Source organism: Solanum verrucosum, unplaced genomic scaffold, assembly GCF_900185275.1.
Source record: "Solanum verrucosum unplaced genomic scaffold, falcon-dt-bn FXZP01000268.1, whole genome shotgun sequence".
In the NCBI taxonomy this organism is placed as follows: Eukaryota; Viridiplantae; Streptophyta; class Magnoliopsida; order Solanales; family Solanaceae; genus Solanum; species Solanum verrucosum.
In genome coordinates, this window is record NW_026019957.1 from 443,452 (window position 1) to 457,162 (window position 13,711).

A 13,711-nucleotide genomic window follows, 5' to 3' on the forward strand; every position below is an offset into this window, starting at 1 on the left:
TAATGTTACATATGTCCCACAAGAAATAAACAAATTATGTAAAGACACAAAGCTAAAAATGTAGAGATGATAGTAATTTTGGTGGGCATTCTTCCTTTATCAACTCTTAAAACCATAGCTTCATATATTGGCAAACAATTTACTACTCCAAAACAAGCAATAAGAGTGTTGAGAAATAATCCATCAAAGTTTTCCCCTTTGTAATAACTCACCAATGCTTTGACTAATGCCATTAAATTGATCATTGATGTTGTTACTAATGGCACAAACATAGGGGAAGCAACTCCAAACTCGATAATTCCTCGATTGTACCTTGTAACTTGATCATGATCGACTACTTTGCTTGTTACGTTGAATTTCTGAGTGACTATACCCATACGTTTCATTAAGTACTCGATAATTCCAACAGGAAAGGATGATAACCCCCTTATAATCCACATTCTTTGGTCACTCCACCACCTTCGTAACGATCCTTGTGACGTTGATGCAAAATTTAAGCAATAATCTTGCATGTATGCTCCAAGAAATAGAAAAATATGCAACAAAGACCATGGACTAGAGATCTGAAAACAATATTGTACAAAAATGTGAGCTAAGGAAATCATATTTTACAACACTTATAATAGTTCTTATGAAGATCTAATATCATGATTAGTATAAAAAAGAAGAAGCATTAATAGCACTTTTGGTCCTTGAGTGATTGGTAAATTCTTGTTTTATTCCTTCTGATATCTAATTAAACACATTTAACCTTCAATTAATTGAAATGTACACTTTTGTTCACAAATTTATCATAATTATTATCCGTTTCAATATGCAATTACTCGTACACTATGTTAAGACGCCTGTATTATTATTTCACGTTTGATGGTAATATAGTTCTAAAAAGAGTCCAAATGCAACGTACTAATGAGACTAAAACACACATTTTAATTGATTAAAAGTTAAATTTATCTAGTAAAATATCAAATTTATACCAAAAATGATATCTTCAAAAAAAAAGAAAAAGAGTAGACATAGCAAGAGATACCTTTGGGAAAATGGGAACTCCACTTAGAAGAGTGAGTTGAGGAAGCAAAGCATAGATAGTAATGGGTAAGGAGTGAATGGGCCAAAATGTATAGTGAATGTAACATTGGGCCATTATTGGGCCCAAATGCCCCATACCAAATGTAATTGGGCTGTTCTTTGATAAAGCCACTTCAAGGAGGCCCACAGCCCATCTCTTCATTTGAATTAGCACCTCATTGAGTGATAGAGGTACATGTCCTAAAAATGCTGGCCTTTTAGGGTTGCAAAATATTGATTTCCAACCTTCACAATGAAGTTGATATCCAGTGTAAATGTCCTCCACCAATGATCCATATCTAAAGCCCATCTGCATATCTTTTGGTTGTTAGTATTGTCCACAACAATTTTTTTTTGTGTTTTTTGCTATGCTAAGAAGTGTAAAGACTTGTTTCGTTGTGATCGTGGAATAGTCAAGAGGTCATAATTCAAACTACGATACTATGAGGTTAGGTCATATTTGACTATTGGCCTCCTCCTAGCCATTGTAAATAGCATTCAGTGACCACTTTTTCGACTGGATTTGGTTCATCCAACACATACACGTCATAGGCATTCTGCCTTTCTATATTTTATAGACTTGTATGTAACTATTGAGAGTGAAGATATTCAACATTCTGTAAATATTATCACCTCAAACGTTTGAATTTAACTCAAAGCTACCAATATGTAGAATCCCGATTTTTTAAAAAACAATAATTGTCCAGAGTTTCACTTGTGCAATGTCAAAACTCTAGGACAATGGCTATATTTCAATAATTGAGTATGTAGGTGGCTATTTCAGAAATTTACCCCCTAACCACTTAGCGACACCTTTTTCAACTAGGGGCGGTGTAGAGGATAAGGTATGGATTCATTCAAACTCATATTTTTTATTCAGGTCTATACAACCAGTACAAATAACTAAATTTTGAATCTAATAAATCATGAGTTGTAGTAGAATTTTGAACTCGAACTTATATAGTTCAAATTCTAAACTCACCTTATGATGAAAGAGAAAAAGAACTAAGACTTGTACAACATACCTTGAAACCCCAATTAGTTTGGTTCTCATAGTTGACACTTGCCATTTGGTGAGCTTGCTCTAGAATAGTTTGGGCCTCAATGGGCTTGTTCACAACAAGATCTTGAATCATTCCTTGTTGCTCGAACGATGACGGCCCACCAAAGAAAGCCCGGCGTTTGAAAAAGCACCCGGTACCCATATAATTTGGGCCACAAAGCCCATCCATGCCCATTGGATTCGCATGGGCCAGAGCTTTAAACTCACTTGCATAGATATCGGCCCAATTATGCCCATGAAATCGCTGCGGTGTTTGAACAAATGCTAAATTGGGCCAGAGAGATTGGTCCAAGAAGTAACACAAAGCCAGTTTAGGAGTTGATGGATCATTGGAGTACATGTCACAGTCCAATGTTAAGATTATAGGCCCATTTGTCATAATCCCCGATACTCGAAGCTTCAAATATTAAAATAATAACAGAAAATAATTTAAATCAATTTTCAAAAGTATTCATATTGAGCATGAATTCATTCAACAAAAAAAATAAAAATAGTCTCATCGTATCAGTTTGTGCGACATTATTTCCTAATTAATCATCCAATTGGAATGACTATATCTTAAAATAATTTAATCTTAAACTTCTTAGTTTTCCCTTAAATGAGAAACTTTTAGCGGCTCACAATTGTACGTGTATGTTTAAGGCAACAAGTATCAAATATTAGTAGAAATTAAATAGCGTCTACTGACATTTTCCAGTTATATTCTTGAAAAATAGTCATTGCTATGAAATTTCAAATTACACAAGTGAAACTACATGACTGTATCTTAGAGTTTCATTTTGTGGAATTCGAAACTTTAGGACCATGACTATTTTTCAATTACAGAGATTGAAAAGTGGGCCCACCTCAAATTTTAAGATACCGGCTTACCAGAACATTAAGTGCCCCTGCTTTGAAATGGTGAGGGGAAGTATTGCTTTTCTGCCTGGAAATATAGACAAGATTTGGCATAAAAACATTTGTAATGTCTTTGTCTTTGTTGTTTGCCAATAAAACCTGCTTGAAGAATTTTGGGTAAAGAGGAGAGTGAGTTATATTATGAAAGGATTATACAATCATTATTCACTACCAAGTTATATTATAATATGTGTAATATACCTGGGCCTCATAAACAACCTAACAGAATCGGAGCCAGCCTTAAAATTATACGAGTTCAATAAAAATTTAATAGTTTTGATTCAAACTTTATGTTTGTATCTAAAATTCATCTTATACGTATAGATTATAATCTATCTAGAATCTAATAAACTAAAAGAAAGTATAACTCAAAAATCATAAATTACAAATCACGAGTCTGCCTCTACAGCTTGATTAGCGACCTAATTGTATGAACATTTTTTACATGTCAATGCTTATAAGATTAATACATTATACAAATCATATTAGTGTATAAAACTTAAACTCATTATAAAATAGTGAGTTCATCTAATATATATATATATATATATATATATATATATATATAGCTACCACAAATCAAATATGAATTCAAAAGCTTGATTAGTTTATGAGTTTTAAATTCTAAAAAATATATTTTATTTAGCATGCATAAATCATGTATACGTATGTATTAAGTAATTCTTAACTCATATATAGAATTTTGGCCAAATATATTAAATTCCGCCGAACCCATTATTAAAATTTTAGTTTCGTTCTTGACAACGACAATAACATATCATATATGATCTTATAAAGTAAGATTCGAGAAAAATAAGATATACACAGATCGATCTTATTTCTAGCTACCTTATATAGAAATAAAAAAATATTTTCAATAAACTCTCGACTTAAAAAAACACAAACCTGAATAGTAGAGGGATGATGATGGGGAGTAAATCCATCTGATGAATATTTGCTATAAGCTTCTTGTTCATCCTCATTGCTAATGTACTCTTCATTTACTTTTCCTCTCTCCACCACATTATTTATTCTAGTAATCATGTTTTCATACATCAACTGCATGGATACATACAAAAAAAATTATTGCTCATATATATTATTTTAAGATCAATTAATATACATTGATAACGTAAAAATATATTATATACTATCATATCAATATTAAAAATAGATATCATTTAAAGTTCAATTATTGCTCATGTATGGCAAGTAATGAATGAACCAAACAAACTACTTCTACATATACTGTTTTTACTATTAGGGGAAAGAAAAATGTGGAACATTACGTGCTCCGGTTAGATAATCTGTTCCAAAAAGAAGAATATATGTTTGATTTATATTTTCCTTTTTTTATCTTCTCATAAATTTTACTTATGATATTTTAAGACTATAAGTTTCAAATATTTTATACATGAGAAAAGACGACACAAGTACTCCTAGACTATGATTGAAATTTCAGCGACCCATCTTAACTAAATAAGGTCCTATTGCCTCAAATTCATTTTTTTTTTTTGTAATTTTGTACACCTTTTGACATACGTGGCACACTCCATGACTTCACACAGTTGAGGCGCATGGGAAATGTTTGGATGCCAAAATTTAAAAAGGTGTACAAAATTACAAAAATGTAGGTTTGAATAAGGTGCATCTATGAGATTTCGGTGTAGTCTAGGGGTACTTGTGCCTTAACCCTTTTATAATCGAACAATGTTATAGGAGTAACATATTTAAAATTACAAATTTTAAAAGTCTTTATTTCTTTTCTGAACTTTGCCACAAGTCAAATCATGATAAACAAATTGAAACGCAACAAATATAAAATACCTTAATTTTATGCAATTGGGAATTTTCTGCATAATTATCAGAACTGAAATATGCATCTGGACACCTTTCCACTACTCCATTTTCCCTGCAAAACGGTAACCAGTGTACACCAAATCTCGCGGCCTCCGCGAGAGCGAACATAGTAAGCTCCGATCCACCATCATCTGACACATAAATCGAGAGCTTCTCTGTCGGGTAATCATAAGTCAACACGGACAAAACTGTGTTGGCTACATTACCCGGTGGCTCCCTGTACGGATCTGCCGTACATATAAATACATCAAGCGCGGGAAAATGATCTTCAAAATTTTCGAGCATTTTGGGGAATTGTTCACGCGCTATATGGCGCGTGCGGAAAGACTGAGAAGTGAACCACAAAAGCTAAGATTATGTCAGAAATTAACATGAAGAGGGTAATTATGGTAATTAACATGGAGTGATAATTAAATAATTTTATTATATGGTGATAAAAGAGAGCCAAAATGGCAAAGATGTAAATAAGAGCAAATGCACGGTTGAGGTACATGCGTTTATACATGATTTTGAAGGAGTGATAAGGGCCATTAACGGTAGTCGCGGTGGCGACGGCAGTTTCCATTTGTTGTGGTGCTATATATATATATATGATTTTAGATAGAAAAGTTCAAAGAAGATCGATAAATTAATTTAGATCAATGTATTATGAGTTTTGAGAAGTCCTACTATTTATAGAAGCTCTTACAAAAAATAGTATTCATAATTAAGTCATAGGTAGTAGGTAGAGGCTTGGAGATACCATTAATGATACGTTGAACCGTCTTCATCAAAAAAATTATATTGTTATGTATATCATAATAATAACAATAATTATGCATCTGATAAAATAATTTGGAGTTCGCAATGTGAGTTCTCATAGATTAAATAAGATAGACTTGCTCAGATTATACTCAACTTTATTTCTGTCCTTAAAATTAGAAATTCGAGTCACCCAATAAACAAAAAAGATGGAAACTCTTAAAAATAATAAAATAATTTTTGTGATGTAATAGTCAGCATAACGGCAAGAATTAAATCATGCATGACTTCAAGACTGGTGCATATGATGGTCATGCATGAGTTCACACTATATATGATTAAATCATCCCAAATTATTTTTTTCTATTTTACTCTTAATGTATGCTGTTTATATATTTATTTTTTTGGTTGATGTACTGACGAATAATCTTATCTAATATTGTATCATCGTAAATTCACATTATCATCTACTTTAAGTCATTTTTTTGTGACTCCCTATATATTTCACCATGGATGACAAACTCTCTCTGACCAATTATACATATATGTTCTTGGTTTTTAACCAGAAATAGCATATATATATATATAATGAACTTTTTACACTCAAGTGTTATCTTAACCTACATATTATATAATTTATAGCATGTTACTAATAATTCCTACTCCCATTTATTCTAAGAAAACAAATCAATATTATTAATTAAACGAGTTATGTTATTAGTTATAATTACCTTTTAAATGACTTGATGGTGTAACTATATTATGCACTATGTTACATAAAACTTAAAACTTGGTAGAGTGTATTAAAAAAAAAAAAAATGCATCAACCTTGTGGATTACTAGTATCTTGTTTGATACTCTTTTCCAACCTATGTACAAATAATGTTTGCATTAATTATACACCCTATTGTGTATTAAGGTGTGTATTAACAATGCAATGATTTTAATGCATGCATTAACTCAATTGCCCCTCAATACATTTTTTATATCTTTTCCATCATAATAGTAAAGGGTATCTTTGTAAAGAATATTTAATGCAATGCATTCTATTTTTAATGCATCAAAGTGATCAAACCAAACAATGCATAAAAATAATTTATGTATAATTAATGCAAGCATAACTAATACATGCATTGCTAATGTAAGCATTACTAATACACTCTATTTAACATTATTTTTATAAACCCTACCAAACGACCCCTTAAAATAATAAGTATTCGTATCAGGTAAACTCGGAAGAATGATAAAGATGAAAATATGTTAAATATTCATCCGCATACGATGTTTAATAAAAATATGAAAAGAAAAAGAAAAGAACTATTCGAGTCTATAGAACCCACTTTGTGTCTTTAAGAATTTTAATCCCCTCAAGTATCGGAGGTTGTAGATTAATTCCTCCCAAGATAAAACAGATTAACCATTAAAGAAATAGTGGCACCTCAAACTTCGATAATTTCAACAAACTCAAAAAGATAGCAACGAATCACATACACGATCGATTTTGTTTGTAAGAAATGTATGCAAAAGAAGAGAAGAATTCAATGCTGAAAAATGAGAGAAACTTTCTATTTATAGCCAACAAATGGTAAAAGATCACAAGTTTTTGAAAAAAGGACAACCTTTAAGAAAGGTCATAACCCTTTGAAAAAGGCACAACCTTTTAAACTGTCACAACCCTTTAGAAAAGACACAACTTTTCATTGAGGTCACAACCCTTCGGCAAAGTCACAACTCTTCATTTCCTATTCATACCTTTAAAACCCAACCAAACCATATGAATATGCAATTGTTAAGTGACAAAATGAGGTGAGAATGCATTTACATCAAACAAATTTAAGCGATAAACGCGTATATATAGAATATACGCCTCATATACTTATTGATTTTACATAAACACTAGATGTAAGTAAGTTTTTCCTGTTGCAACAACCCCACTTGAGTAAGTACAACCACAGAGATACAACAACCAAACTTCCACCAGAATCATTAAATTACATATACACAAGCTTCTAATACTAACTCCACTAAATGATGAAAAAAGATTCAACTATTTGCTTGTTGTCAAGCTTATTCAACAAGACGACATGGAGTCTCATCCTCTAAGCGTTATTATTGAAGATTGCAGATACCTGTTGGCAGTCAACAAGGCCGAAACTTTTTAAGAAATGAAGGTCACAATTGGGAAAACACGATCAAGGACGAAATGGAGTCTTCGCTCCTGACAGATGTAAGTAATGTAGCTTATGAGCGGTTTTCATGTTGAAGTAGTTGTTTCACTTTCTAAACAAGACAGCGATTTGGTTCTTGCACTGAAACTTTTCATGTCTTGACTAGAACAAATGAAGATCCTCTTTGCGATGTTGCAGAACTCTCTGTGAATAATTGAGCACCATATTATGATATGCAAAGTATGAGAGATCTTACATGTAGCTATAATATAATTCACGGGCAGAGCTAGCTTATGAGTTTATGGATCACATGTATTATACGTATTAAGAAATTTACTTGAGGTCGTTGTAGGAACCCAGTTATTTTTATATATTAACTTGAGGTCGTTGTAGGAACCCAGTTATTTTTATATATTAACTTGAGGTCGTTGTAGGAACCCAGTTATTTTTATATATTAACTTGAGGTCGTTGTAGGAACTCATAAACCTTAAATCCTGGATTTGCATATGAGCTACATACTTTTAATTTTAAGTTGTAAATGGAGAAAGAAACACTTACGGCCAAGGATAATCGCCCATAAGCATCATATCACCTTCATCGTCAGTAAAAACGATCTCCCATTTATTTCGTGCGTGGAGCTCTTCCTGGATATCGAACATCTCTTCGAGTTCCTTTAGGAGCTCATCGTATCCACTCAGTTTTGTTAAATCCACAGCACGTCCCACAGCTACGCCTTGCATTTGAACCTTCTCAAGGAATTCATGTAAGCTAAAAAAGTATTTTTATTTCTATTGACGTCCTTGGAGTAGTAACGAACATGGAAAAACACAATTTACTTTCTCGTTTTGGTTTTCATACCTTGGTGCGAGTTCTGGTGGAAGAGATCTGCTTGATGTGAACCTCCTTTGGTGGCAGATTCAGCTGCTCTTGCTTCTGATCTTCGGAATCTCTTGAAAGGCCAGAGTTGTCTTCTGAATCACCAGCAGAAGTCGTGTTTCCAGAGCACCCTTCAGCAGAGCCATCAGAATTGTTGGCTGGTTCTAGAGGCGGATTCTCATTAACAGAACCAAATGAGGGACATTTCAAGTCAATACCAAACAATCTACAGGATGTAATTGTATCACGTTTTCTCTCATCGTCTAGGCAAGGAAGCAGGAGATCGTTTTGCTTTCCGAATTGTGAGGACGCAAAGCTCGGAAAAGCAGGCCGAGGTGAAGCACTTTTACTGCCTTCTGTCTCATCCAAAAGCATATTCAAAGAAGCACTTACTTTAGAAGCTGACCAAATTCCATCTTCATGAGCCTTAAAAGTACTGTTGGTAGTTGAATGTGTTTGTGAAGTATGCAAAGAAAATGGATTATCACTACTTTGTCCTTCAATAACGGGGTTAAATTGCGTTGAAGGAATCCAAGCGGCTAGTGCAGCTGCAGGGACAGGTTCTAGCAGGAAAATAACGGAATAATAATCAAGAAAATGAAAATAGAAAACTAAATAGGATGACTAAAAAAACATGCCATGGATTATGAATATGCTTGTTTCCACCTGAAGTTTTGGGTTCGTTATGTGCTCGATGCCTTTTATTCTTCACCCCCATTGGTGGAACGAGAGGAGTAGCGACTGACGCCACAAATGGTTCAATGTCCCAAGGAGAAACTCTGTCAGGTCTTGAAACAGATGCAGGCTCATCCCATTGAACCTGGAAAGATGGAAGAAAAATAATGAAATTTTACATCAATCCAAATGTATTGATTCATTCAATGTCGACAACAACCAAATTATATCCACCTTCAATGATCGCCATTTTGAATCTTTCCACTGTGAGGAACTATCTTCAACTCCTACTATGGTACCTGTAAATCTGGGAAATTACGAAGGAACAACCGAAGAAAAAAGATAATAGAGATCAGAAATGCAGTATATTGAGAAACTTTATACGGTAGAGAAACATCTCGTTAATTCGAGCTTCAATAAAGTTGATGTTTTACCACCTTTTCTCAGGAAACTCTTCCCCTTCAAAATTCATCTTGAATCTCATGCCAACTGAATACCGATGCTTAACAGCCTCAAGATATTTGTTTAGGCCTACGATAAACTGACTTGTTCTGAAGATTTTCCACACACAACATTGAGAACATAGGCAACATTTAGCATATTCTCACCCAACAAAAAAAAAAAACTAATTTCAACATTGCTGAAAGGACATAATAAGGGCAGCCCGGTGCATTAAGCTCCCGCTATGCGAGAGGTCCAGGGAAGTGCCGGACCACAAGAGTCTATTGTATGCAGCCTTACCCTGCATTTCTGCAAGAGGTTGTTTCCACAGCTTGAATCCATGACCTCTTGGTCACATGGTAACAATTTTACCAATTGCGCCAAGGCTCCCCTTGACATCTAAAGTTCAATCTTTTAAGAAAAGAGATGCATAAGAGAAACCTCGGTTTGTAATAAACAACAAACATAGTCTGGGTCGTCACAGCATGAGATGCAGTAGCTAACACTCCTAGGTGCATGCTCTGATTTGAAATCACTGATTGTGGCATTGAGCTCGGTTGGCGAGCAAGTCGTCTAATTCCTATTCGGACTTCACCTTTGTCCCTCCTAAACACGACATATTTGCAGAATATAATGAATAAATAGTGATAAATTTAAAGCGCAATAGACAAATAAGCACCAGATATAAACCTCAAGAATACAAAAGAATCCCCCGTAACTAATCTCTTCGAGGAAACAAAGGTACTCCACCCTGTGGTAAGTAAATGCCTCCGGGGTTGGCCTGTTAGTCAAGAATCAAGAGTGAGCACTTGGGCCATATAACAATTTGATAAAGTGTCATCGCTATCATCTTTTTGTTGTTGTCAAACCAAATTGGACACTACGAGTTGTCAAATAATTACCTCTAAATATATGTTTAAAGTGCCACTCGAAGCCATGAAGGTCCTTGGCGACCAATTCCTGTGCTGGAGTCGTTTGGTTCATGTCCTGCATTAAAAAATATAGCATCACAAAATCGACAGGTAATGCATCATTTTCTCAAAATGGACAGACTATAGAATGTAACAACAAAGGATCAAATATATTACCAGGGGAGGTAGGCATTCGTTAGCATGTTTCCTGAGAATGGAAAATCCACCGTGAGTGCTCGTATCAGATGCAGTTAGAACCTTGCAGAAGAAATGAACTTTGGGCCTCGGAGGCTCGGGCAGGGACGGATCAGGACTAGTCGGCTCAACTTGCTAAATCGGATGAAAGCAATTATAGGAAAATTGGCCAACAGAACATAAAAGACCAAGTGAACACAACAGAGTTTCATACAAGCAAGAAAGTAGGTTCTTTAAGTTCTTACATCTGCTTCGGGCAACAAAGCAATCTTCGCATAAACCTCATCAGTATCTTGCTCAGCCTACAACGAATTTTCAATGAGAAAGTCCACATTATAACTTTTTCTTCAGAAATAACCTAGAATTAGCTATACGAACTTCGTCGCTAATCTACGTCTAAATAGCTCGTAGCTAACAAAATTATTTGATTGTAGTGCAACTACAAAATTTGTTTGTTGCTAATTCTTGTTTTTTTTTAGTAGTTTATATATGCATGAACCTAATACATAGAAACATTACTGTTTAACTAAAACAAGAAAACGGTGAAAGTACAGCTAATTACCAGAAGTTGAATGTGAAGAACGCGACAAAGGATCTTTGGTTGCAGATTGAACAATGGTATTCTCTGATTCAGCTCCTGATTTGTTGATGCCTCCAACTATCCATACCACAAAATAAAACTCAGAAACAAACAACAATAACGAATATGGCAAAGGGACACATATTCTCATAATGTATTTGATATAGAGCAACTTTATCCTCCGTTTCAAAAGTGTCTCGTTCGTAACTATGCTGGTAGCCAAATGGCCCAGAGTTGCCATTGTTGGCTAATGGAAACCGTTTTCCCTATTAAAAATTTCGGTTTATTTTATATGACCAAAAAAATGCCACCTATTAATAATTAAAATTGCTCAAGATGAAATCTACCATTGCCCGTGCAATTTGTTGAGTTGGAAATCTATTATTTGTACTTATTTGGTGAATCTTTTACACATATACAGGGTTCTGAACAAAAATTGCTGGTTTAGATCAGCCTATAACTTATGCACCACATCTGCTTGATGGGGCCCCACTAAATCCAAATTTCCAACCAAACAATCTAGTAAGCACTCCATAACAAAGGCGATTTCATACCAAGTAGAGCTCCATCACGAGACCTTTGGTTAAGTACGAAAGGAGTACGTACCACTCCACCACAAACCTTGTTACTTCTGCCTCTGATTCAAAACCAAATTAATACCTCTAATACCCACATTGGGACCACTTAATCCGCATTCACACTTGAAAGTCCAGTAAAGTGCTCACTAGCAAAGGCAACTCCATGCCCAACAGAGCTCAAACACGAGACCTCTTGTTGTTAAGGATTAAATGTGTACTTACCACCCACCATTGTTAGTTCCACCTCTGATTCAAACCAAAACTGAAACAAATTTATACCTACACTACCCGCATTGGGACCACTAAATCCGCATTCACACTGGAAAGTACCTTAAATCACTCATTAACAAAAGCGACTCCGTATTCAACAGAGGTGAATACGAGACCTCTAGTTAAATCCGAAAGAGTACATATCACTCCACCACAACCCTCCTAACTTCCTCTACTGATATAAAACCAAACTTGAAACAAAAAGAAGAAAAAAAAACATACTTGTTCCATGTGACCTTGTGGGAAATAGTAAACCCTTTCTTCATTTTTTGGAACATCAACTAATGGACCTGCACACAATCTCCATAACTCTTGGTACAATTCATTTTCACCTGAAACTTTTTCCAAAAACAAATTCAAAAGTAAACATTTTTACAAAAAAAAAAAAAAAAAAAAAAAACTGAATTCTTTAATAATACCCCAAAAAAATTAAAAAAATAAATAAAAATCAAACCTTCAGTTGCTGAGAAATTGTGTTGCTGATGCTGCTGGTTTGAAATAAAATACCCTTTATTCTCCATTAAAATGGAATTCTGAATCAGAAATCTACAATGGCTCAAAAATTCCTTAACTTTTTGTAGGCTAAATTAACTTCATTTCTCTACATGGGTATCAATTTTTTTGGCAATAGATGTTCTTGAACTATATATAATGAAAAAAAATCTAAAAAAATTATGACTAAAAGTTTGTATCTTTGTCACAAATGAAAATTAGATACAATTTTAGAATTAGGAACTCTAAATCTTGCATTTACACAGGAATAAATTTCTTAGTAATAATAAATAGAGTTAAAAAGAAAAAAAAAAAATTGCATATTTGGACACCCTTTAAAACGGAGGAGTTCAAGCTGAAAACTTTTCTAATTCCGCCGGCGGTAACGGAAGCTGCCGGTGATCGGTGATAGTAACGGGCCGTTCAAAAACAGAGCTTTTTCTTGCTGTTTCAGAGAAGTAGATATACAGTGTATAATTAAAACATGTGTTTTGGTTTAAAGTTACTATATAAGTGCTTCGAAAAGCGTGTGAGGGTAGTTTTGTCAATTTGATATAATATATAAATACTTCTTTTAACTCGTCATCGGATAACATTTATATAACTATAAGTAGACATACAAATTCTACGTGACATAATACAATTAATTTTATGCAAATTGTTGTATAAGACGCCACTCACGATGTTACATATTCAGAGTTATATATAAGTTAAAGTGTCTATTTATGCGCACAAAAAAATTAGAGGGTTAAAGAGTTATATATAAGTTTACGTTTATGTATTATATCTATTAATTTTGATACAAAAATAGGGTGAATCCAACGACGTCTACTTAAACTTACAAGTAAATTTTATTTAGATATTCATATTATAATAATTTGTTCCAATTTAAACA

General features: G+C 33.9%; 2 protein-coding genes and 1 pseudogene across 3 annotated transcripts in view; all 3 read right to left on the reverse strand.

The window, feature by feature from the left end:
* The window catches only part of LOC125814566 (probable aquaporin NIP5-1), a 125,551-nt gene extending 120,026 nt beyond the window's left edge, over positions 1-5,525 (reverse strand). The window contains exon 1 of the mRNA XM_049494029.1: positions 5,522-5,525. The gene's annotated coding sequence lies outside the window, so the exon portion shown is untranslated. The remainder of the gene's footprint in view (positions 1-5,521) is intronic.
* On the reverse strand, positions 6-5,453 carry LOC125814727 (cellulose synthase-like protein G2; annotated as a pseudogene).
* A 1,926-nt stretch (positions 5,526-7,451) lies between the features above and the next one.
* Positions 7,452-12,980, reverse strand: LOC125814552 (auxin response factor 9-like). Of its 2 annotated transcripts, XM_049494015.1 has the most exons (14): positions 12,779-12,980; positions 12,547-12,662; positions 11,459-11,554; positions 11,142-11,198; positions 10,879-11,031; positions 10,693-10,777; positions 10,481-10,571; positions 10,232-10,396; positions 9,787-9,900; positions 9,584-9,656; positions 9,341-9,494; positions 8,657-9,237; positions 8,357-8,544; positions 7,452-8,001 (listed from the first exon to the last, which is right to left on the reverse strand). In XM_049494015.1, the coding sequence occupies exons 1-14, from the start codon at positions 12,843-12,845 to the stop codon at positions 7,884-7,886; spliced, it is 2,058 nt and encodes a 685-aa protein (XP_049349972.1). In that variant the 5' UTR covers positions 12,846-12,980; the 3' UTR covers positions 7,452-7,883. The 2 variants fall into 2 exon arrangements, with proteins under 2 accessions (XP_049349972.1, XP_049349971.1); XM_049494014.1 differs by lacking the exon at positions 12,779-12,980 and having other exon boundaries at positions 12,547-12,680.
* Positions 12,981-13,711: the final 731 nt, after the last annotated feature.